General features: G+C 45.9%; 1 protein-coding gene across 2 annotated transcripts; it reads right to left on the bottom strand.

Moving 5' to 3' along the window:
- Positions 1–394: 394 nt before the first annotated feature.
- Positions 395–11,371, bottom strand: TXNDC15 (thioredoxin domain containing 15). 2 transcript variants are annotated; one of them, XM_088475074.1, is made up of 5 exons: positions 11,286–11,371; positions 9,138–9,619; positions 7,011–7,174; positions 2,417–2,547; positions 395–989 (listed from the first exon to the last, which is right to left on the bottom strand). In XM_088475074.1, the coding sequence occupies exons 1-5, from the start codon at positions 11,368–11,370 to the stop codon at positions 793–795; spliced, it is 1,059 nt and encodes a 352-aa protein (XP_088331200.1). In that variant the 5' UTR covers position 11,371; the 3' UTR covers positions 395–792. The 2 variants fall into 2 exon arrangements, with proteins under 2 accessions (XP_088331200.1, XP_088331201.1); XM_088475075.1 differs by lacking the exon at positions 11,286–11,371 and adding an exon at positions 11,142–11,278 and having other exon boundaries at positions 398–989.
- Between the last annotated feature and the right edge of the window lie 13,928 nt (positions 11,372–25,299).

The following is a 25,299-nucleotide window of genomic DNA, read 5'->3' as shown; positions in this document are numbered from 1 at the left end:
ACCTGTGTGCACACAATAATTAGGGGTCTATTTACTAAGCAGTGTTAGGAGAGAGTGAAAAGTGATAAGGTACCAGCCAATCAGCTCCCAACTGTCCTTTTTCAAACAGCCTGTGAGATGGCAGTTAGGAGCTGATTGGCTGGTACCTTATCACTCACTCTGTCTCTTAACACTGCTTAGTAACTAGACCCCACAGTTAGGTCCGTTTAAAACATTTTAATATTGTCTTTCAAGTTGTGTGTCTATTGTAGTGTTCATTCTAGCTCCCTGCAGCTGCCACAGCCCATGCAGTTTCCCCTTTCCTGCCTGGGGTGTCGCTCTCTGTTCTGGTGCTTCTAGCACCCTCTGGTCTGTATCTCAGCCATTTGATGCATCCGCCGAGTGTGCTAGAAGCACCAGAGCTGAGAGAGTGAGACACCCCAGGCAGGAAACAGGAACTCACGGGATGCGACAGCTGCAGGGTGCTAGAATGAAAACTATTTTGTTTCAACCTACTTTTAATTATGAATTTAAATCTGACCACAGAAAAAATAAAAACTCAATACAAAACGGTGTAATGTGATATTTACAGAAAGGTATCTCCATAAGAGATAAAAGCTGGTAAAATATGTACACCGGCTTCCACTACCAGGAAGAGAACAGTTTCTACTGACAAATAATTTAATAATATTCCCAAGGAGGAGTTCAACATCGGCTGCTCCTGAAAGTGTGAAGTCAAACATTGGTTGGTGAGTGACGAGTCGGCGAGACCTGCACCAGTCTACAGCTGTTTGTTCAAGTCTCTGCAGCCAGTTACTCCTGATGTTCATGCTCTTGTCCTGGTATAAGCCAGCGAATGCTCTCAGTCTGGATGGTGGCGTACATTATAAAGACGGTCACATAGAGTATGGAGAAAGCAAGCAGCCAATCGATACCAGCCTGAGGATTACAGGGCAGTGGTCCTTCATGATCTGCTTCCGTCAACAAAATATCTGGCTTTGCTTCAATTCCTGTAAGTGAAGAGTTGAGATTATAAGAGTCCATTCTTCAACATTAAGGAAATACATAGTGTTCTCCCCAGGGCCTTTTTCACGGACACATTCCCCCCAGCTGTCAATCAGTACCAATGTCTGTGATTGACAGGTTGAGAGTCGCAGGATCACTGTACCAGCCAGCAGAGGGCGCCGTGAGCAACAGAATGCTCATTGCATGGGGGATCCCCCTCCACTCTGTCACCCCCTGGCCCACCCCGCACTGGAGGCAAGCACTACAGACACACAGTCTCCCAGTCTCCTACACAGAGCCCGACAAACATTGAGAAGCAGGGGGCGAGCGCACAATGTGATGGGGTCAGTCCGCCTCCGAGTTTGATGGGGTCAGTCCCCCCACCCTCCCACCATGACTACTTCATAATGTCACCCAGCAGTGAAAAAAATTCTGGAGAGAACACAAACATACATGTAAATGGATAGGTGCAAACGTACTTTAGCCAACCTTTAATTCCTTTCCTGCAATTTTCACATTGCCAAATAGTAACATGTATGAAACTGCAAAGTGAGACTGCCATAAGAGCAAGCAGTAATGCTGGGCTGTGTACCATGTGCAAGCATTTTCTCCCGTGTAAAGTTTCACACTAGACGTATTACATAGGAAGCACTAACCACAGGTGAATGTGCCTGTGGCTGCTGGAACATGCATCCCATATACTCAAACACACTAGATCAGGGGTTCCCAACCACGGTCCTCAAGGCACACTAACAGTCCAGGTTTTAGGGATAGCCATACTTGAGCACAGGTGACTTAATTAGTACCTCAATCCATTTGATTTAACCATCTGGACTCAAGCTTGGATATCCCTAAAACATGGACTGTAATGGCGGACTTTGGGAACCTCTGATATAGAGCATTATATTATACATATGTTCCATAAGCACTTTGCTGTGCAATAACAGGTGCAAAACAGTGTATAAGCCATTTCCAGCATATGCTTTACCTGGGATATAGTCAGCATCCCGGCGTGCGGGACGGGTGAAATACCCGCGCCGAAATCCCGACAGCTTCGGGATCCCGGCACCAGAATCCTGACCACCGGCATCCCTAAGTATCGGGCGTTAGGAGGGGGGGCTAGGGTGTGAGGTTAGGCATTAGGGGGAGGGAGGGTTAGACAATAGGGGGAGGGGGGGGGTTAGATTTAGGGTGCGAGGAGGGGGAGGTTAGGTTTAGGCATCGGGGAGAGAAAGTAGGTGTAAGGGTTAGTCTTACCTGCTATCCTTATGGGTATCGGGATTCTGATTGTTGGGATGCCGATGTCGGTATTCTGACCAGCGGCAAACCGGCCACCGGGATCTCATACCCGACCCGCCAACATAAGACAACATGATGCCCATAAAATGTCTGCAAAGGAATAAGACCAGCTCGGAGCTGTGTCTCTCTGTACCTGACTGGTTGAATATAAATGACTTGAGAGCATCCAAGGTCCGTTCCGTGTGGTTAAATCTGGCCATAGGCTTAGCGCCTTGGAACAGGAGAATGTTAGGAACGGCCACGGTACCAAATCGGGTGGAGAGACTAGGAAAAAACAACACACAATAGTAACAAAGTTATAAAGGAGGAACACATAATAGTGACCAAGTCATCACAATACAGAACCCAGCATTAGATGCACTCTCATCAGGGAATGGGTATGAAATACCACCGGCCCTAACCCTCCTTAGGGGTGCCTAACCCTAACTTCCCCCCCAAGTGCCTAACCCTAATCCCTCCTCTAAGTGCCTAACTCTAACCACCCCCTTCCCCGCTACCTAAACCTAAGTCCCCCACGGGGGTGCCTAACCCTAACCCTCCCTCCCCCTAGCCTAACCCTAACCCTCCCGGGGGGGTGCCTAACCCTAAGTCCCCACCGGGAGCCCTAAACCTAACCCTCCCCCCCGCGGCTGTCCGCTCGCGGCGCCCGGCATCACTACGATCGTAGACGCCCGGCATTTCACCCATGCCGGGGATAAGACAGTCGGGAAGCCGGCTGCCGGTATATAGGCAGTCGGCTTCCCGATTGCTTCCCCTCATCAGGAACTGACTTAATTATAACGATTACCCTTAGCATTTCATTTCTTCTTTACTTATGCCCTACTTGGGACGTCGTCACCTTTTCTCCTCTACAGGCTGTTTTCTCTCTGTATGTGGCAGAGATGTGCGGTTCTCCAGAAATCCGAATCCACCTGAACTTCGTGAATCTGGACAGATCCGAGTCGCGGTTCTAATCTCCTCAGGAGATCCGGATAAATCCGAGTCGCGGGTCTGATCTTCCAGCGGTTCGGAATTCGGATTTTAAATCTGAATTTTGGATTTTGTATTGCAAAAATTTACATGGTTTTAACTGTTTTAAAAAACATTTTTTTTTTTTTTTTTTATAAATCCAGATCCAAAACCAAAATGAAAACCATGAGAGTAGTTTTGCAAAACTAAAACACGAGGATTAATCCAGTTCCAAAACATGGGGGTCAGCAGACATCTCTAGTAAGTGGCCTGTGCACTATTAAATTATCTATACTATTATAAGAATGCTGTGTCTGTCTGTTCCAAGTTAGCGCAAAAACTACTGAACCTATCCCAATGCAAGGGGGGGGGGGGGTGGTGGAGTTGCTTTAGGCCCGCGTATACTTGAGTAGGATAGGTTACATAGCAGTCTGTGCATGGGGCACACAGTGACATTGGTGTGAGTGGTGGGTGAATAGAATAGGATACATAGTCTGTGCACAGGGCACACAGTGCCAGTGACATTGGTGTGAGTGGTGGGTGAATAGGATAATTTTACATATAAGTATGTGCACAGGGCACACAGTGACATAGGTGTGAGTGGTGGGTGAATAGGAGAAGTTACATAGCAGTCAGTGCACAGGACACACAGTGACATTGGTGTGAGTGGTGGGTGAATAGGAGAGGTTACATAGCAGTATGTGCACAGGGCACACAGTGACATTGGTGTGAGTGGTGGGTGAATAGGATAGGTTACATAGCAGTCTGTGCACAGGGCACACAGTGACATTGGTGTGAGTGGTGGGTGAATAGGATAGGCTACATAGCAGTCTGTGCACAGGGCACACAGTGACATTGGTGTGAGTGGTGGGTGAATAGGAGAGGTTACATAGCAGTCTGTGCACAGGGCACACAGTGACATAGGTGTGAGTGGTGGGTGAATAGGAGAAGTTACATAGCAGTCAGTGCACAGGGCATACAGTGACATTGGTGTGAGTGGTGGGTGAATAGGATAGTTTACATAGCAGTCTGTGCACAGGGCACACAGTGACATTGGTGTGAGTGGTGGGTGAGTAGGAGAGGTTACATAGCAGTCTGTGCACAGGGCACACAGTGACATTGGTGTGAGGTGGGTGAATAGGATAGGTTACGTAGCAGTCGGAGCACAGGGCACAGAGTGACATAGGTGTGAGTGGTGGGTGAATAGGAGAGGTTACATAGCAGTCTGTGCACAGGGCACACAGTGACATTGGTGAGAGTGGTGGGTGAATAGGATAGGCTACATAGCAGTCTGTGCACAGGGCATACAGTTACATTGGTGTGAGTGGTGGGTGAATAGGAGAGGTTACATAGCAGTCTGTGCACAGGGCACACAGTGACATTGGTGTGAGAGGTGGGTGAATAGGAGAGGTTACATAGCAGTCGGAGCACAGGGCACACAGTGGCATTGGTGTGAGAGGTGGGTGAATAGGAGAAGTTACATAGCAGTCAGTGCACAGGACACACAGTGACATTGGTGTGAGTGGTGGGTGAATAGGAGAGGTTACATAGCAGTATGTGCACAGGGCACACAGTGACATTGGTGTGAGTGGTGGGTGAATAGGATAGGTTACATAGCAGTCTGTGCACAGGGCACACAGTGACATTGGTGTGAGTGGTGGGTGAATAGGATAGGCTACATAGCAGTCTGTGCACAGGGCACACAGTGACATTGGTGTGAGTGGTGGGTGAATAGGAGAGGTTACATAGCAGTCTGTGCACAGGGCACACAGTGACATAGGTGTGAGTGGTGGGTGAATAGGAGAAGTTACATAGCAGTCAGTGCACAGGGCATACAGTGACATTGGCGTGAGTGGTGGGTGAATAGGATAGTTTACATAGCAGTCTGTGCACAGGGCACACAGTGACATTGGTGTGAGTGGTGGGTGAGTAGGAGAGGTTACATAGCAGTCTGTGCACAGGGCACACAGTGACATTGGTGTGAGAGGTGGGTGAATAGGATAGGTTACGTAGCAGTCGGAGCACAGGGCACAGAGTGACATAGGTGTGAGTGGTGGGTGAATAGGAGAGGTTACATAGCAGTCTGTGCACAGGGCACACAGTGACATTGGTGAGAGTGGTGGGTGAATAGGATAGGCTACATAGCAGTCTGTGCACAGGGCATACAGTTACATTGGTGTGAGTGGTGGGTGAATAGGAGAGGTTACATAGCAGTCTGTGCACAGGGCACACAGTGACATTGGTGTGAGAGGTGGGTGAATAGGAGAGGTTACATAGCAGTCGGAGCACAGGGCACACAGTGGCATTGGTGTGAGAGGTGGGTGAGTAGGAGAGGTTACATAGCAGTCTGTGCACAGGGCACACAGTGACATTGGGGTGAGTGGTGGGTGAATAGGAGAGGTTACATAGCAGTCTGTGCACAGGGCACAGAGTGTCATAGGTGTGAGTGGTGGGAGAATAGGAGAGGTTACATAGCAGCCTGTACACAGGGCACACAGTGACATTGGTGTGAGAGGTGGGTGAGTAGGAGAGGTTACATAGCAGTCTGTGCACAGGGCACACAGTGACATTGGGGTGAGTGGTGGGTGAATAGGAGAGGTTACATAGCAGTCTGTGCACAGGGCACAGAGTGACATAGGTGTGAGTGGTGGGTGAATAGGATAGGTTACATAGCAGTCTGTGTACAGAGCACACAGTGACATTGGTGTGAGTGGTGGGTGAATACGAGAGGTTACATATTAGTCTGTGCACAGGGCATACAGTTACATTGTTGTGAGTGGTGGGTGAATAGGATAGGCTACATAGCAGTCTGTGCACAGGGCATACAGTTACATTGGTGTGAGTGGTGGGTGAATAGGAGAGGTTACATAGCAGTCTGTGCACAGGGCACACAGTGACATTGGTGTGAGTGGTGGGTAAATAAGAGAGGTTATATAACAGTCTGTGCACAGGGCACACAGTGACATTGGTGTGAGTGGTGGGTAAATAGGAGAGGTTACATAACAGTCTGTGCACAGGGCACACAGTGACATTGGTGTGAGTGGTGGGTGAAGGCACTGCTTGCGCCAGTCTGTATCGCGCTGCTGGTCACGTGGTCCAATCCTGCGACAGAGCCCCTATGGAAAGCAGTACAACTAGAACACCTCTAATTAAAAAAATTTTTGGCAGAAGCAATTTCACTGCAGGCAACAGATAGTATAGTATATATATTATGGTGTGATGATGTTATTGTGGGATTATCAGGAGCGTCTGTCTTTTTGTCATGAGCTGGTATGTGATGAGTTAAGCAGAGTACACACCTTACGATGGTGTGACCCAACAATGGCGAGATTCAATGTAACAATACTATGCGTACACCCTGCATGATCCTGTGTACGACGGCGTGATGTATCGTTACATGCTGCATGTAACTACACCGCGTCATTCATTGCATTGTCCCATCCGACGTGCAGGACAGCAGCTGGGGCGATAATGCGATGAACGACGATCGGGCGTACACACTATATGATGTGTACGAAGTATCGTTCCGATCTGCCACCGAACGATATATGGTATCAGGGATTGTAGAGTGTGTACCCGGCTTAAGTATAGGAAATAACAGAAGTGTTTGGAGACAGTAGATGGGTGTTATGCCAGAACTTTCAGGAAGTGACATCACTGACACAAGCAGTCAGAGTTCCCACCAACTGTCATTACATGCCAATGTGATGACATCATTTTTCATCATAGATAGATAGATAGATAGATAGATAGATAGATAGATAGATAGATAGATATACCTGCTGTGCTGTGAAGCATCGAGTGCCAAAAAATTCAGAGTTGGGAACGCTCTTGGCAAGGCATTGAAATGAGGTGCTAGAGAAGCCGAAAAGCGACACCAAGGGGTGAAGAACAAAACCATGGTGCATTCACTGCTGTTTGGGTTAAGCAGCTCCATAAGGTCCTGCATAAATAGAAATAAAAAAAACAATATACAATAACAGGCTAAAACGAAGCAGGGACGATCACAAAACTTAGGCCCTGATTCAGAGTCAGACACTCTGAAAGAGCGCTCGCTCTGAATCAGGGTGTTTTTTTTTTGTGGCCTCCTAGCCGCCCAAAGCTATAGCAAGTGCCCAGGTTGATGGTCACCATCGCGACCATCAGGCTTGCGACGAGACCCTTGTGGTAGGGTCTCGTGGCCCCAAGCCCCAGAGAGATTTCGGCTCTAACAGCCGGAATCTCTCCAGTGACATCACTCGTGATGTCAGTGGAACTGCCCCCAAACGGCAGGCGTTCAACATGGGAACGCCTCCGTTTGGGCAGCCACCCCCCCCCCCCCCCCCCACCGGCCCGCTCACTCAACATCGACAGCTCGTCCCCTTTGGTGCGAGACCCGGAGCAACTGATTGCCCGTCGCTAGACAATTAACTTTAACAATAACCACTTTGCAACAGTTGGAAGAATCCATCTGAATAATGCAGCAACGTAGGAGGGCAGACACCACATGGACAATTCACTTTGAAATGGGCATAATGAATACTAAAATCTTATATGCCTTTACGTATAGGCAATCATTCTACAACATATGTCATGTTATTATTTGTTTCACAGGTTTGGTTTTATTATTTGGGCACTTCCATGCCCAGGGGTTCCTACATTTCAGGGGGAAGGGACACCTTAATCAGATAAGTTACGTAAGTTGGGGGCGCAGCTTTAAGCTTCCTAGATTCCAGACAACAGTATAAGTGCTAACATATATTCATTTGTAGAACACTAAACAGTATTAAAATTTGATGCCCACCAAATTAATAAGTGTACCCTGTTCAGTACTCTATCACTCCCACCTACTTGTGAGCCGGAAGCCTATAGGATCACTACGCTGTAGGTAACTAGAGTATAATTATTGCTATATTTCCTTGCTCGACTTGCGATTGGTTCTACCCCGACATCTGACATAACTTCACAACGCTACTATGTTTGGGTAGGGTGAGAGCACGTTTTTAATCCTCAATGTAGGGGACACCCAGATGAGCAGGAGACAAAATAAATTCGTAGCCAATCAGAACAAAATAAATATTGTATGTCTTCATGCTGCCATATTTGCCGTGGAAAGGCTGCGCCAATGGGCCATCAGCCCAAACATCTAAACCAGAGGTGCACGGGTTACCCTGGGAGCCAGCAGAAAGCTGGAAAGTGTCAGGGAAGTGTGACAACAATAAAAATGTCCAGTAGTATTTTTGTTCTGGGCAGGCCGACTACCAGGCTCTGGGTATTGGACTAACCCTGATCTAGTGGTTCTCAAACTTGGTCCTCAAGGCACCCTAACAGTCCAGATTTTAAGGATATCCATGGTTGAGCATACATGGGTAAATCAAATTACTGAGGTACTAATTAAGTCACCTGTGCTCAAGCAAGGATATCCTTAAAAACTGGACTGTTAGGCTTCCTTGAGGACAAAGTTTGGGAACCACTGGTATAGATGACTGATGTGCATCTCCTGTTAAACTATAAATATAGGGGGTTATTAAGATGCTATTGTTATGGTAGGAGCTGCGATAACACTTTTATGGTAAGGTATCAGGAGGCATCATGCCTCCTACATGCATTACTGTTCCGAGCTGCGTCCATAGACGTGCATCGGAGCATCTAGACCATGGAGTCACTCAAGCCAGCGATCGCAGTTGCTCAAAAGAGGCCAGGAAATCTCAGCCAACTGAGAGATCCCGGCCTTTTACCTCCCCCACAACAGAGGCGACGCACCTCCGTTTGGGGAAACGGAGGCTATGACCACCCCCTCCCCCAACCATGGTGTTAGAGAACATCTCTGACTGTATAGTGCTCAATGTAGCTCTATAGTAAATGAACTTCATACAAGCAGCTTGAGCCTTTCACTAGCTATGATTACTTCTTGAGAAATGTCATACCTGGGACACATTCAGGACTTGCAGAGTAAAATTCTCCATCCCGGTGACATTGCGTTCCTCGCAGTTGACCTTTAGAGGCTTCCCGCTATCGGTCGTGTTTGTGTCATCTGTTCTGGATGGTTCTGCCTCTGATGCACTTGTATCAGTATTTTGCATCTTTGTTAGAACTTGGTTATCTGAAGGGGTCAGCGGATCATTACTAGCACTACATTTTGCATCGTACTTTGCTGCGTCACACACAGAGTCAGGGGCTTCCATGACAGCGTTGTCCTTCACCTCCCTCGGTACCATAGAGAGAATGACAGCCGGGTCAGCTTGTAGCTCTACAGTTTGCATTGCATCTGCAATCTCAGCAGTCTTGTACTGAATACTCTCTGACCCGCGGACATCCTCACAGTTCACTGCTAAGGGGATGGAGTCTGTACTCTGCACAATTCCTCTCTGACTGTCATCTTCCGGGTGAATGTCTTCATTCGGAATTCCTATGGGAGCAAAAATGCATTTATGTCACTTTAACTCAGGGTACAGTAGTTGCAGGCAGAATTTTTTTTTTAACCCCTAATATTAACTCTAATTCCAATATCAAAATCTAACTAAATACCCTGACACTCCAACTTCATTTGCAAAAGAAGACCTGCATGTGGTGACTACAATTCAGTGGCGGTGTAGAGGCTTTGTTTTGTACAAAAAAGGCTAGATGGAAAACATGCTACAGTATTAAAATATAAAAAGTGAATTGTAGTTTCAAGAGAAGTACTGCATGATGGGATGGATGCAATAGGCTTATAATTGTACTGTTTTGTAAAGTATTTTATAGAATGGTTCAAGAGTATGATTAGCAGTTGGCTTTCCGTCAGTGATAAACTTCCCAGGATATGCTGCTCTCATTCATTTTTGTTCCCCTATTTCTGAGGAGGGCATAGTATGGAATGGATGTCCCAGGGCCATTCAACTTAGTACCAGCATTACCTAGGGCACTAGTTAAAACACTGGGGTGTCTTCTGGTCACTCTAGATGGGTTTGAAATGGTGAAAGCAGCACTTTGATTCATCGGCTCCAGCAGGACTAATCTAAAGACTGAGAAAATACATGGAAGGTAGAATCAGCACCGGATGTACTCAACATATAAGGGAACCCTGAGAACATGGCATCATACAGGGCACTATAGTCACAGGACATCTTACTGGGCACTATAGTCACAGCACATCTTGCTGGGCACCACACAAAGGACACAACATGGCACATCACAGGGCACCTTACAATGCATCCTGAAAGACATCTTGTATCCTATCAGGGTCCATTAATTTAGGCATGATGCCCCTGATGAGCTGTTGGAAAGCCTGAAAAGACACGGTTGATTCTATTTCCCTTTCAGCTTAAGGACCCGGAGGTGACGTCAGTGAAGGCAGAAATGTGGTTCCAAGCCACCAATAGTAGAAATTTGTACACTCGCCACTCTTCTGGCAAGGTGGCTTGCAGCGGGCCACTATTCCTGCTATGTCCATGTGGATAGTAACTGATGACGCCAGGGTCCGTTCGGTGAAGGGCATTTAGCCACAACAGAAAGGGACACCCAACACCGTCCCGATTTCATGGAGAAAAAAAAACGTTTCCGGGCCGAAGCCCCGTCTTCAGGACCACAATGAAATCAAAACTTCATTGTGGTCCTGAAGACGGGGCTTCGGCCCAGAAACAGTCGTAGACCTTATACAATACAATTTATATGCATTTTTGACAACTCTGAGTGCCGATCTTTTCTTGGATTTATGCTTATTTCTTGGATTGTGCACCGGAGGTAGCTGTGGTGTTGTTGGGAGTGCCGGCAGATCGTGGATTGTATATATATATATATATATATATATAGCTGTGCAAACTGGAGGACCTTGGCACAGCCTGCCTGTTATGTATCTATAGATCAGTGGGGCAGAGCTGTATACTGTGGGCAGTGTAAGCTAAGTGTGATTGGTCACTGACAGGAGACATTGGGGAGGGGTCTGCTCTCACCTGGGGCCCCCGGGACCAGGGACTGGGCGCAGACCCAGCATAGGATCACTGCACGTAGAGAAAGCTCCATACTATTCCTGCTGTACACACATCACCCCCGGCTTCCTCCTCCCCTAGAGCTGCTGTCTGCTGCTGGTCACTCACCAATCACTTCTGGGTAACCCGAGAGACGCACATCCGCCGGCGGCCAGACTGTTTTGGAAAACTGATGTCTGCACCGCTGCGCCATCTTGTTGAAGACCACTTGGAATAGAATGTTCCTCATCTATAGGAAAATGGCCTCCGTTCCCCTGTATGATTTTTTTTTTTTTTGCATGGCATTGCTGGCACAACTTGCTTATAAATTGTATTACATCAGCAATACCTTGTTCTGCCACTTGAGGGCAGCAAATCTGTACATTAAATATAAGAAAAGAAAAAACTCACTGACCCTCCATATTATTTAACTAATTACTATAACAAATACTGAAAGTTCAATTAATGAGCGAGAGAGGGAGTCACTTAAAATAGCTCAGCCTCTTTTGTTTTTTTCCTCCTGTGTTATCTTCACCATGTCCTTTCTTGATTCTTCACATTGCAAGACATCCAAAGACCACAGACAGTAATGCTGGGCACACACTACAACGCAATGTGTGTACCCAGCGACGGCACGATGTAACAGTGTGATACATCTCGCCGTCCATACGTACACACTGCACGATGCGGTGTACTACAGAGTAATGTGTAGTTCCATGCTGCATTTAGCATCTCATCATCCCATCTGCGATGAACGACGCGCAGGCACGCACGATCGGGCGTCCACACACTGCAATCCGCACGATATATATCAATCCGATCCGCATTGAAACGATATATCGTGCAATGGATCACGTAGTGTGTACTTAGCTCACAGACAATACAAATGTAGAATATAGAGGGGAATAAGTCATTTTATAGACTGTGCTAGATAAATTATAGAATGAAGCTGATTGGTTGCTATTGGCAACCTCTCCACTTTATCTCTCTCAAGGGTTTGATACATCTATCTAGTGTATTACATTTTGAATTAAACTTCGAAACCCAGCATGCACTATGTGGGTAGGTGTGACAAGAGAATCTCTGCCAAAACCCAAAACAAATTCCTGTTGAGAGTGCGGCTACTGATTACACGGGCTTGTTGGAGGGGCCCGGCAATAGTCCGGGTCAGCTGCTGCGGGGCACACTATTTTTTTCAATTTGTTTTGGGGGGGGGCATGGCCGTGCCTCCCGAAGTTGGCCAAGGCCCTTGCCAGCTCTCGATGGCCCTGCAGAAGGTATAAGGTATTAGGCATATCTCATAGGTTCCATTCCATCAGGTAAGTACTTCGTTACTGACATAATATAATATAATAATATAATATAGTATAACAAGCACACAATAGTGCAGATTATCCTTTAATAATTGCAGGAAACACAGGCTAGCTGCATATACAATCCAAAACAAAAGATAGCTACATTAGTTGTATCAAAAATGTCTTAAGAAAGGTAGATCGTGGTCACCTAAAGGAACTAGTGCCCAAGCCGTAAGAGCCAGATCCAAACTCAAGCAACCTCCGGTAGGAATCTTCTCCATAGGAGTTGAGACACAGGCACCTCACCAACGTGTTTCCACCTATAAACTCTTTGTCACGGCATATCGAGGAGTTTTTAAACCAAAAGATGGAAGAAGCCACCAGCATACATTGGAAGGAAAACATTGATGGCAAGAAAACATTAGTGCCTGATTCATTAAGAGTCGCTATTGCGATCGCAACTGCAATTACGCACGCAGTCCCACTGCGCAAATATGATGAATGCTATCGCAATGCCATTGCAGCCTAACATAAGGATGCCCACTTCACCTTACATCAATAATGCTTTGCAAGTCTGCAAAACCATCGGTAACATCGAGTAGCATCGGAGCCTCACGCACACACTTGCACGAGTTCTGACCTTACTCAGAAATTGCTAACCTCATCGCATGCAGTGAAAGCCCAACCTGCGTATGGCATTGCAGTGGCTAAGTTATGCACGCTCCTGTAACAGCGTTCAAATGCACTGGCACGCCTGCGTTTTGCCGACCTCCCCCCGTCACCACCCCCAAATGCTCACTTCCTGTCAATCTCTCTGCGATGGGTTTGCGTAGTGTGATTGCAGTGAAGCTTTTGCGCACTGCGATGCATACGCATGCGCAACAATCGGCCACCTGCGTGCGTATCACAGTTGCGATCAGTAATTAATCAGGTTCTAGAACCTCACCATCGATGAAAAAAAAAAAAAAATTGTACATTGGAACCAAAGCTTCCATGGTTTTTATGTTTCATCATTTTGATTCCCATCCCTAATCTAGTCTATGGAAATTGGTGAAAATGTGGATGAGACAAAGAAGAGCAACACTCGAATATTAGGCATTCTTGTTTAAATCAGTGTCAGAAGTTAAATGTATACTGTGAGGTCTATTTACTAAGCAGTGTTAGGAGACAGAGTGAAAAGTGATAAGGTGCCAGCCAATCAGCTCCCAACTATCATCTCACAGGCTGTGTTTGAAAAAAGACAGTTGGGAGCTGATTGGCTGGCACCTTATCACTTTTCACACTGTCTCCTAACACTGCTTAGTAATAGTAAATAGACCCCTATATCTTGCAGCAGTTTTTCCTCTGGAATTGATGTACAGTTTGCAAACCACTGGAGTGTTAGAATCTCTAATGTTTATTCACTGCTCCCTGATTATTAATATTTTAGTGTGGTATTTCTAGCTGTTTTATGATAAATTATATATGGAATCTGCCTGCGACCAGGGATACATGTATCACATAGATAAACTAGACAGTTGGTGAGGGGAGCACTTTGCAGACAGAAGCAAAGCAATAGTTCTACGGTCATTTTATCTACTGTTATAATTTCTTTTGATACTTATTTACAAAAGGTTGATTTAGCATTTTGTGCGATTTGCCATCTAGTTTGCAAATCAGGGATTTACAAAAGTCAAAACCGACCAAAAATCCGGCTTTAGAACAGATGAGAATATCGGACAGACAATCAACAATTTCACATAAACGACAATAGAAACCGGAGATTTACGAACGGTCAATTTGTAAGCCGTCCAATCCCAACGCCTGTCATTTTAATTACGCCGGGAGCCGACACCCGGCTTACCGGTCGAAGGTAAGCCGGGCGCGGACAGCCGCTGGGGGGCAGGGCAGGGCCGGCTCTAGGGGTGTTCGACCAGTACGGTAACACAGGGGCGCCACCCATAGAGGGCGCACCCCTCCCCAACAGCATGATTTCAGTGGGACAGTACTGTCCTGCTGTTCCACCCATGGGCCGAAGCAGCCGGACCCCCGGAGTGTGAATGGATGCCGCGCACATGCGCGCGGCATCCATTCACTGACGGCAGAGGGCTGGGGGAAGCCCAGCCAGGGACGGAGGGCTGGGCTTTACTCCCAGCCTTACGTTATTTGGAGGCGTGCCATGCGGGCACGCCTCCAAATAACGTCACACAGGGGGCGTGGCCTATGGAAATGAGGCCATGCCCCCAATTTCGGTCGCACACGATTGCAGGGCACTATGTACCGGGCCGCCACAGGGTGCTCAAACCCCTGGAGCCGGTCCTGGGGGAGGGTTAGGGTTAGGGTTCACGGGGGGGACTTAAGGTTAGGCACCCCCCGGGGAGGTTAGGTTTAGGCTAGGGGAAGGGGGGGTTAGGGTTAGGCACCCACCTCGGGGGACTTAGGTTTAGGCAGCGGGGAAGGGGGTGTTAGGTTTAAGCACTTAGTAGCGGGATTAGGGTTAGGCACTTGGGGGGGGGGTTAGGGTTAGGCACCCCTAAGGGAGGGTTAGGGGGTAGAATTAGGTTAGTAAATACTTACTTTTGACGATCAGGATTTCCTCCTCTGCCGGGATGCCGCTGTCGGGATTAGAATTGTATGTATTCCCACTGCACAGATCACTATGATCCGTGCAGGCTTCTTAGTGTTACAAGTAAAGAAAGTTGAAAATCAAACAAAAATTATATGGGGTCGCCCCTAAATCCATAACCAGCCCTGGACATTTCAGCCTGGTCTGGTCATGGAAAATTAGGGGAAAAAACCAGCATGGGCTGCCCCGGATTTTCCATTAACCAACACCAGGCTAAACCAGCTGGGGGCTTACACTATAGTAGGGAGCACTTATTGGCAACGCCTGATTGGCGGAAAGTGGAGATTGTCATAAAAACCATCTCTCTCTTAGCCAATAAGCGCTTTACTATTCATTTCAATTATAGTGTCACATAAGTGACCCGTCACTTCCCGTAGTCCGTAGGAACAGGGTTGGCCGACTTGTTTTTTTTCTTGAAGACCAGTGAACTACATTGTCGAAAGAAGAGACCCGAGCACAGCCAAGGAGTTGGTAAGTGTGTGTGTGTGTGTCGTGTTATATTATTTTCTTCACAGGAGGACTACAGTTGACAGCAGGCCCTTTATGTCTGGGCATGCTGATACTTGTTGTTCCACAAATGCCAGGTCAGACTGGATGGGACCTGTAGTCACACTATAAAGAACATTATTAAAATCTATTTTTAAACCATTAACGATACAAGCACCGTGTGAATAGCTCTGATCCTCGGGAGAGGGGAACACAATTTATTTGTAGGTCCGACTTTCCGGGGATGTTCAGCCCTGGGCTGACCAGTTTGGACCTGGTTTTGCATTAATGCGGGGAGACCCCACGCTGTGTCTCCCTGTTATAGTGCACTGGTTCAGGTCGGTGCTAGGTAATGGAAATTTGGGGGAGAGCCCACTCTCTTTCCCTCCGATTTTCCATGACCAGACCAGCCTTAAAGGGCCGAGGTTGGTTTTGGATTTATGGGCGAACCCAACGCTATTTCGGCATATTTGTTTTTGTAACTCTTTCTTTTCTTGTAACCCTAAGAAGCCTGCTGATCTGTGCAGTGCTACTTTTTGGTGACTGGTATGCTGTCGTGTTTCAGGTTCTATTTGATCAAAACCGACAACATTTACACCTGCAAATTTCCGACTGACATCAGGTTTCAATTGAAGTTGAAACCCGTCTGATAATAATTCTGTGGATTTTGCCATCGGAAATACCTTCGATGCCAGTAAAATTCAATATCAATCTAAAATCGACCTTTAAAAGGACATATTTATATTCTCAGTAAAAATAATGGACAATAGTATTTTATGTCAGCAGGGTGGAACACACAGGGAAATCCAGATTCCCAGCTGAAGCAACATGATAAATGTACAATGTATCCACTCATGAATTCCAAACAGGATGGAATCTGATTGGAGGATGACAGGACACTAAGAGCCGTATTCAATTTGAGCCGAGCTGTGATACTTTTCGTGGCCCGGACTTTTCGCCTACTTCGCCTGTTTTGTAGGCGGAAAAGTACGCCCGCGTATCCCGCTTTACCCCATATTCAATTTGGAAGGACGCGAAAACGGGACCCGGCGAAACTTGAACAGGCAGAAAATACTGTCAGATTTGGGGAAATCAGCCACACACCCCCCAAAAGATGCTGACATGGGGGTTCACTATGGTACCCCTCGATTTGGCTTGCTGAAGGTATTTGGTGTTTTTAAACGGGCTCAATAGCTGCTAAATAGCGTTTTTCTATACGTGGTGCAGAATAGTATTCAGGAGTATTTTTTCCTGAAAATAACTTATCCCAGCAAATTTGGGGTACTTGAAAATGGGGGTCAGCATATTTAAAAGTTGCTAAAGTGAAGTTGAAAAATTTGTTAAAAATCCCCCTGCCCCACCACCTGCAATCCAAAAAACACCCCCCCCCGAGTCAAGTTCGCTAGTTTTTAACTTTGTTTCCCAACTTTTTTTTTTTCACCCCCTTTTTCAAAGTCATTTTTTGGGGTGTCATTAAGTGTTTTTTTTTTTGTTTTTTTTTTGCCACAGTTTACCTTTGGGGGACTGTCTGAAGGCTGCACGGAGGTTCGCGCAACGTTGCACCACAAAACCCCAATTCTGCACTTTTTTCCGCCTGCTATTCATAGGCGAAACTTTTTCGCCTAGTACATTGCATTGAGGCGGAAAGTCTTCCAAATTGAATACGGGGTAAAAGCAAAACAGGCGAAAATTACGTCATCGACGAAAAAGTATCGCGGATCCGGACTTTTCGCCTCAACTTGAATACAGGCCTCAGCCTGATAATGCTCCTCTCCCAATGATGTCTTGCCAGTTGCAGTGTTTGTGGCGTAGTCACAATAACCTTCCCTCTCATGTTTTAGTCTTCTTATGCTGATAATGCAAATCCAGGCTGCCAGCTCTGACCTACACTGCTCTTATAATTACAAGTACAAGTTCAATTTAATTTAATGAAATATTTGCATTAAACAGCGTTTTAATGTCTGTAAATGTTTAGTTTATGGCAGGCAAGGAAAAAAACATGTAATCCCGGTGTAAAATTACTAAATTCCACTTCTTGTCAGTGAAGGGCTGTAATGGAAACTTGAGCGATTGTACAGTCCTCTGTCAGTTGGTTTTGCTTCAATGCTCCTCCGTGACTGACATTAAGCCCAACTTACAGTCCCCGATTGATGATGAGGGTTCCAGAAGACTGCATAGGCCTGGAGGAATGTAAGGGACGGCAGCCGGGTTACCACAGCGAGGGAACTCCAGCCCACGATCTCCTCCTCCCTCTTTCAGTCACACTCCATGGGCCTGATTCAGAGCCGCTCGTAAGCGGCCACTCGTTCGCTCCGAGCGATGTTTGCCCAACTGCGCATGCATACGGATCGTAATATGCATGCGCAAACCAGTCAGTGCGGCCGAAAATCATTTGTTCACTAAATAGCGAATGCCTGCTATTTTGAGTGACAGGATGAGGCATTTGTGGGTGGTAACAGGGGAAGGTGCTTGAAAACGGGGAGTGGCGATCAGAACGCAGGCGTGCTTAAAGGTCAAAACAGGCGTTTTAAGGGTGTGCATAATTAATACAGCAGCGTCATTGACCACGTCACTGGGTTATTTTATAGTCAGAACTGCTCGCAAAATTGTGGTAGCAAAAACCAACCACAAGAATAGCGAGCAGTTCATAAGCTGGTCGATGTACTCGATTAATCTAATAAATAGCGGACATGACGTAGGATGCGAGTGGCCAGGGGGCGTATTTTTCCAAAAAACCACCGCAAGTTTTGTTCGCTCGTTCAGACCTAGAGGCGTGAACAGACCGCAAAGAGCGAACGGTTCATTTGAATAGCCACCCCTATTTTCAGGACGAGCGAGCGCTAATTGCGTCCGGCTCTGAATCGGGCCCCATGTCCACTCCCTCTCCTTTATTGTGTCTGGTAGGGGCCTATGGAGAGAACATTGCTCTCTTCCCAAGGCAGAGACAACCAGTAGGATCCTTTTCCTCTGTTATGTTTATTTTGCATATTACAATAGCAAGATGACAGTACAACATGACAAATGTTTTCTATTGTGATGATTAGGTCTTCAGGTGTCTACAGTGTGCTCTGCATTTATATAAATCTACTGGTTTGCACAGTGTTTCCTGCTATTTTATACTTAATACATATCTTTTCTCGCTTATTGCTGTACTTGTTACCCATACATTTATACATTTGTGTTTTTTTGTCAAAACTTGGGATGCAATAGAACCTTCTGGGTATAACTGTACCCAAGTTACATAGAACCTCATGATATTACAGGACGAAGAAGGATTTAGACATGAACGGAATTGCAGAGCCACGCACCAGCAGCTTCGCAAAGCCGTCCCATCCGCCAACGCAAACCTTAGCCTCGTCCCTCCCGCAAAACGGGGGCATCACGGTGGAAATTTCCTTTTGGGTAGCAACACACGGCTGGTGTAGGATTATCTATTGGACCTCAGATAGGATATTGCTGATCAGACAAAGTAAAAAAAAAAAAAACACTTTTGGTACATAATAGCCAGATTTGGAATCTTTTAATGACTGGTTAATATGAAAAATATGTATAATTCAAAAAAACCAAATTAAATCTATACAAACAAATATGCTGCAACAAACTTAAAATCACATAAGAAAAGCAAATTACAAATGTGGCCAATGAAAGATATTCTTGAAGTGTGACATTTTTTGTTTTACACATACCTGATTAACAACGCGTACAATATCACAATAATAAAGCCTAAGAAAAGAGAACACAAAATCTAAAAAGTCTCCGCATTGTTTGAAATGCACCATTTACGGGTCATGTGCTCATATATTTTTATCCGTGAAGATTTTATATATACATATTCGTTTGCGAGATAATGTGCCTATACAGATGGCTACAACATTCACAGATTGTACATTGTAAATCATAGAAGATACAGTAATATCAAATAGAAAAGTAGTCCCTCTACTTAAATGCGGAGGGAGCAACGTAAATATTTCAAAAAGTTTAATCGTCCTTGCAAGGACCTTGAGGAGTTTCAAAGAGTTCTGTGTTTATCCCAAATGAATAGTCAGAGACTAGCACTGAAAATATCTCCAAACGCAATGTACTCTATGGCGTCCTGTTATTGTTTGAATGCTTTTTCTTCTTGGGTTAACGTTGCGCCTCCCATAAGTGTTCTCCAAGGTGGAAAGAGGACTCCACCTTAATAATGTCACAGACATATGGACAGTGGAAGGTATTTCAATTTGTAACCTATTTGACGAGGCAAAGCACCAGAGTGTCCACTTCATTTAGTTGAAGAGATCCAAACCGTAACCATTTTCACTACACAATGTTGGCCTTGAACATGACTTGAGATCTAAATATTTCATATTTTCTAGACATTCATTACAAATGCATTTGATATCTTCATTCCTGCAATCCAAAATGCTCTTACTGTACATACACCTGCAATTAAGCGCACACACAGTGTGTGTAGAGAACAAATCGGCAAATACGGCAAAGCTGAAATAAACAGACCGTCGTGTAGTCACTAAGAGGGGAATTCAATATGAAACGTAAACTTCGCTGTCGAAGTTTACGTTTCATATCGGAGTTTTTACCTGGGATAAAGTATCGGGCGTGCGTCCGCTTATCCCCGTATTCAATATAAAACTAACGAAAACGGGAGCCTGCGAAGTGGGATTTGCGTAAAGTTACGAAATTTTCCTTAAAAAAATTGTAGGACCCCCCTAAAGTTGTAAAAACATGGGGGATCACTATGGGTACCCCCATTTTAGCCTGCAAGTGAAAGTCGGGGATTTAATTAACCGCAGCAGGAGTTTTTTTTCCCCGACATTGAAGAAGTGATGCAGAAGAGCACTTAGGTTATTTTTTTTGTTTTTTTAAGTGGTCCCATCAAATTTGGGGTACATGAAAATGGGTACTAGCATATTTTGGTGTCCCTAAAGTAAGTTTTTAAAAATTCTGCATTTGTGCACCTGCCACTATAATTCTATTCTAGAAAACACCTGCCGCATACTTGCAGAATAGCCCTGAACCTATTTCCCTATTGTTTAACAATTTTTTCCCATTTTTTTTTCTTTTCACCACAATTTTTAAAATAATTTTTTGGGGAGTCCCTATTTTTTTAAAAAAAACTTTTTTTGACAGCTATCTTTTAAATGTCATTCCCAGGGGTGCAGGCTATTTTTTTTAAACCTGCACCCCTAAACCCCAATTCTGCACTTTTTTTCGCCACCTATTCAATGGTGAAAAGTTATCCCCGTTTTTTATCAAAGACTTTTCAAACCTGCGAAAAGTCTTTGAAATTGAATACAGTGTAAAACTAAAACCTGCGATAATGACATCATAGGTGCGATATTAACGCAAAAACGATGTTATCGCTCCCATATTGAATTCCCCTATATGTGTTAACGTGTGTTCTTAAAAGCCCATCAATCCAGCTTCGGACACAAACTGTCGAAGAAACAATGGGAACAAAATGGACCGGTACATACACTTTGCATGGCGAGTGCCTTAGGACAATTTTGTCTTAGCTTGTAGCAGTCACAAGCTTTAATACTCTAAAATACTATGGGAACATACATAAAGTACACTGAGTGCAGGCTTCCAGAACACGCTCAGAACACTCTGTACAAAGTGGTCTACTAGTGCAGTGTTTCAATACCCATGTCCAAGAGCCCTTAGCTCACCTACCACCTAATGCTGGGCACACCCTAGGACGGTGTCGGCCCGATATGTCATTTCCGGACTAATTGGAAAGACATATTGGCTGGATCGTCCGATGTACGGATGGCCGCGCTGCAGGCCAACCGGCCGATGGTGCATACGGCGCCATTGCAGGTATTGAAGGACGGAACGAGGGATCACTCAATGTGCACCCGCGGTACAATATTTCGGGCCGACATATCGTTCGGGTACACATCGCTAAGTGTGTACACAGCTTTAAGTACCCAAAAGCAGGACTGGGATGTGACAGATACTGGAGGGGCAGATTCATCTGCGGCAGTTTGCAAGTGGATCTAGTGCCGGGATGGGGAACCTCAGACCCGGGGGCCGTATAAGGCCCTCGGAATCATTTCGACTGGCCCTCTGAGCTTTTTTTCTGCTAGCCTCATCCGACTAGCAGGGTGCCTAGAATGGCACCCTGCAGCCAGAATATATGCAGAAGTGCTACCTGGAGCGTCCTTAGGACATTTCAAACGATCACACCGGTGCCTTCACAGCTCCCCGGAGCATCTGCAGGATGCTCCGGCCATTTGTGTAATCAATGGCGATTGTGACCCCGCCCCCGAGTGACATCACAAGGAGGGGGTGTGTTCTGCACTGGGCCGCAAATAATGTTATATATATCAAAATGGCCCTCAGCGGAAAAAAGGTTCCCCACCCCTGCTATAGTGGCTTAAATGTAATCCTCAAACCCTAATAAGCAGGTGATCCTTGAACCCATCGGAGCTCTTTGTGACATGTAGTGAGCGCTGCAGCCTGTGAAGAATTCTTAATCTGTCATTACACAGTCTGTCACCCCTCCAGCTCTTATACAAAGGAGGAGGCGCAACTAGGAAAAGGTTTATAAAACTTAAGACAGAGAAAAACAAATATCTGTCGTTACTGAGGTATGTACTCCTGCAGTAGCCATCCACTCAGTGTTCTGACCACAGTATAATGGAAGCTAAACGTCTCTCCCTGAAGAGAGGGCCAGGTATATACCATTACCATTGCTGGTTAGGCTAAGTAACTCAGGAGTTGGAGTGAAGGGATCAGGGAGAGATGCATCAAGCCTACTTAAGAGTGCCCATAGCAACCAACGAACGTCTATCATTTAACAGAATGTATTTAATACATGCAAGCTAGAAGCTGTTCGGTTGCTATGGGAAACGTCTCAATGTATCCGATTCTCCACTCTTTAGGCTTGGTACATCTCCCCAAAAGCCTATAAACAAAATATAAAAAACTGCTGGAGTTCTTCAAGCAATACATACAAAATAAATGCTTTGGGGGAGGGGGGGGGGGGAAGGGGGAGGAGATCACTTGACTTATTCTTATCCTTTAAGACAGGGGTTTTCAACCTTGGCCCTCCAGCTGCTGTGAAACTACACATCCCAGCATGCACTGCCACCTTTTTGATATAACACCATGCTAAAACTATGGCAGTGCATGCTGGGTTGTGTAGTTCCACAGCAGCAGGACGGCCAAGTTTTTTTGCTCCATTTTAAATTTTGTCCGAGAACACAATAATGTTAATCAATAATGTTATCTATTCGCCCGACACAATCTGTACTTTTACACTTAGTGGGTTTTCTGTTTGCTATGTACAGTATGGCTTAGGCGAGATATTAAACTGGACACAAACTTTGGTCTGCAATCTTGTCTTGAAAAGTAGAATATTCGCCCTTCAACATCAGTAAATCTGTGTGAACGATGTCAATATTAAAATCCCTAATTCTAGAGAGGGTCCTTTCAGACAGGTCTAATGCTGGGTACACAATGGGCGATATATTGGCTGTTCAATCAAACGGCCGATATATATCGCGAGTGCGTCAGCGGTTGTGCACCCTAGATGTCTGTGAACGACGGTATTAAAAGATATCGCGTTGCGCTGTGCAGCACAGCCGACAGGTCGATGTATCTGCAGATATATCGGTGTATCTGGCTGTGTGTATGGGCGGCCCGCTGACCGCTCACACACTTAGTGCAGGGACTGATGTCACAGCTGGGCAGGTACATTCAAATGCCCGGCCAGCTGTGACATCACGAGCGGCCGATCAGTAACTCTGTACACTAACCTGAATCGGCCGCCATGATGGCCAGTTGGCTGTCAAGTCGACCTAGAGTCTACCCAGCTTCAGGCAGGGATTCCCAAACTCAGGGCACGATTCAGCAGCGAGCGCAATTACAACTACATATGCAAATCAAGTGATTATTAGCCATTGAGCATGAACCGCACATGTGCGGCGATCGTACTGTGATTACGCATGAAGATAGAGTGCGTGACAGGCCGTGAGTGTTTGGGGGTGGTGACGGGGGAGTGGTTGCAGAAACACAGGCGTGCCTGTCTGTTTGAACGCCGTTTCATGGGTGCGCATAAATTAGCCACTGCAATTTGCTTACGTGCGCAGCTTGAGAGTTACCGATGTATACGCAGGACTGCGAGGTATTACGGATGTGAGAAGGCAGTAGTGGGCGGCTCTATGCTGGCTGAGCGGTGGCAGACATTAGCATATTTTCGCAGCTGCATTGCGTGCAATTATGCAGCTGCGATTGCAATTGCGGTCCGTGCTGAATCAGGCCCTCAGTCCTCAATGCATTCTAAGGGGGTATATTTACTAAAGTGTGGGTTTTTAGAAGTGCAGATGTTGCCCACTTCTAAAAACCCACAGTGTGGGCCCACATATTTATATATACACATATATATTATATATATATATATATAATATATATATATATATATATATATATATATATATATAATATATATATATATATTATATATATATATATATATCCCACACCCCAGCCACGATGAGAGCTCAGCTCCGTTCGGGCAGTGTTTACTTTATTTAAAGCTGGCAACACTGGTCTCTAAAGTGATCGCTTCAGAGGCCAGCGTTCCCAGTAATGCAGCGCGCGAGTGACGTCACTCGGGATGAGAGGAGCATGCACCTGCCGCTCTGGATCTAATTAGATCCAGTCAGCGGCAGCATCTACGCGGGATGGTGGGAGTGAAGACGGCATGGACTCCAGCGGTGCCCAGCGGCCATTGTGAAGAAAAGTAAGTACTGCACAGGTGAGTGGGGCCAAGGGGCTCTGCATAAGGACATTACTGGGGGCTCTACATAAGGGGCACTATTAGGAACATTACTGGGGGCTCTGCATAAGGGGCATTACTGGGGGCTCTGCATAAAGGGCACTACTAAGGACATTACTGGGGGCTCTGCATAAGGGACATTACTGGGGACACTACTAGGAACATTACTGGGGGCTCTGCATAAGGGGCATTACTGGGGGGGCTCTGCATAGGGGGCACTACTAAGGACATTACTGGGGTCTCTGCATAAGGGGCACTACTAAGGACATTACTGGGGGCTCTGCATAAGGGGCATTACTGGGGGCTCTGCATAAGGGGCACTACTAAGGACATTACTGGGGGCTCTACATAAGGGGCACTATTAGGAACATTACTGGGGGCTCTGCATAAAGGGCACTACTAAGGACATTACTGGTGGCTCTGCATAAGGGACATTACTGGGGACACTACTAGGAACATTACTGGGGGGCTCTGCATAAGGGGCACTATTAGGGATATTACTGGGGGCACAACATAAGGGGCATTACTGGGGGCACTACTAGGAACATTACTGGGGGCTCTGCATAAGAAGCACTATTACTACTGGGGGCACAACATACATTACTGGGGCACTGCAAAATGGGCACTACTAGGGCACTGCATAAGGAGCATTGCATATTGGACACAAATACAGGGGGCATTGCATTGGTTTTTATTAATAATAAACCTTTTAAAATTGCATATAAGACTTTCTTTTTTTGCTGTGGCCCACACACTCTTAAGACCTTGAATATTTGGCCCGGTTGGTATTTTGAGTTTGACACGCCTGTGCTAGATAAATGATAAAGCAGAATCTGATTGGTTGCTATGGGCAACATTACTTCTGAAAACCTGCACTTTAGTAAATATACACCTAAGAATCCAGGATTTAAGGATATCCATGATATAATGAAACTGATTGAGGTACTAATTAAGTAACCTGGGCTTAAGAAT

Source organism: Taudactylus pleione, unplaced genomic scaffold (genome assembly GCF_031769625.1).
Source record: "Taudactylus pleione unplaced genomic scaffold, aTauple2 ptg000161l, whole genome shotgun sequence".
In the NCBI taxonomy this organism is placed as follows: Eukaryota; Metazoa; Chordata; class Amphibia; order Anura; family Myobatrachidae; genus Taudactylus; species Taudactylus pleione.
Note: the sequence above shows the minus strand (reverse complement) of the source record. Positions and strands in the feature narration are given on the sequence as shown.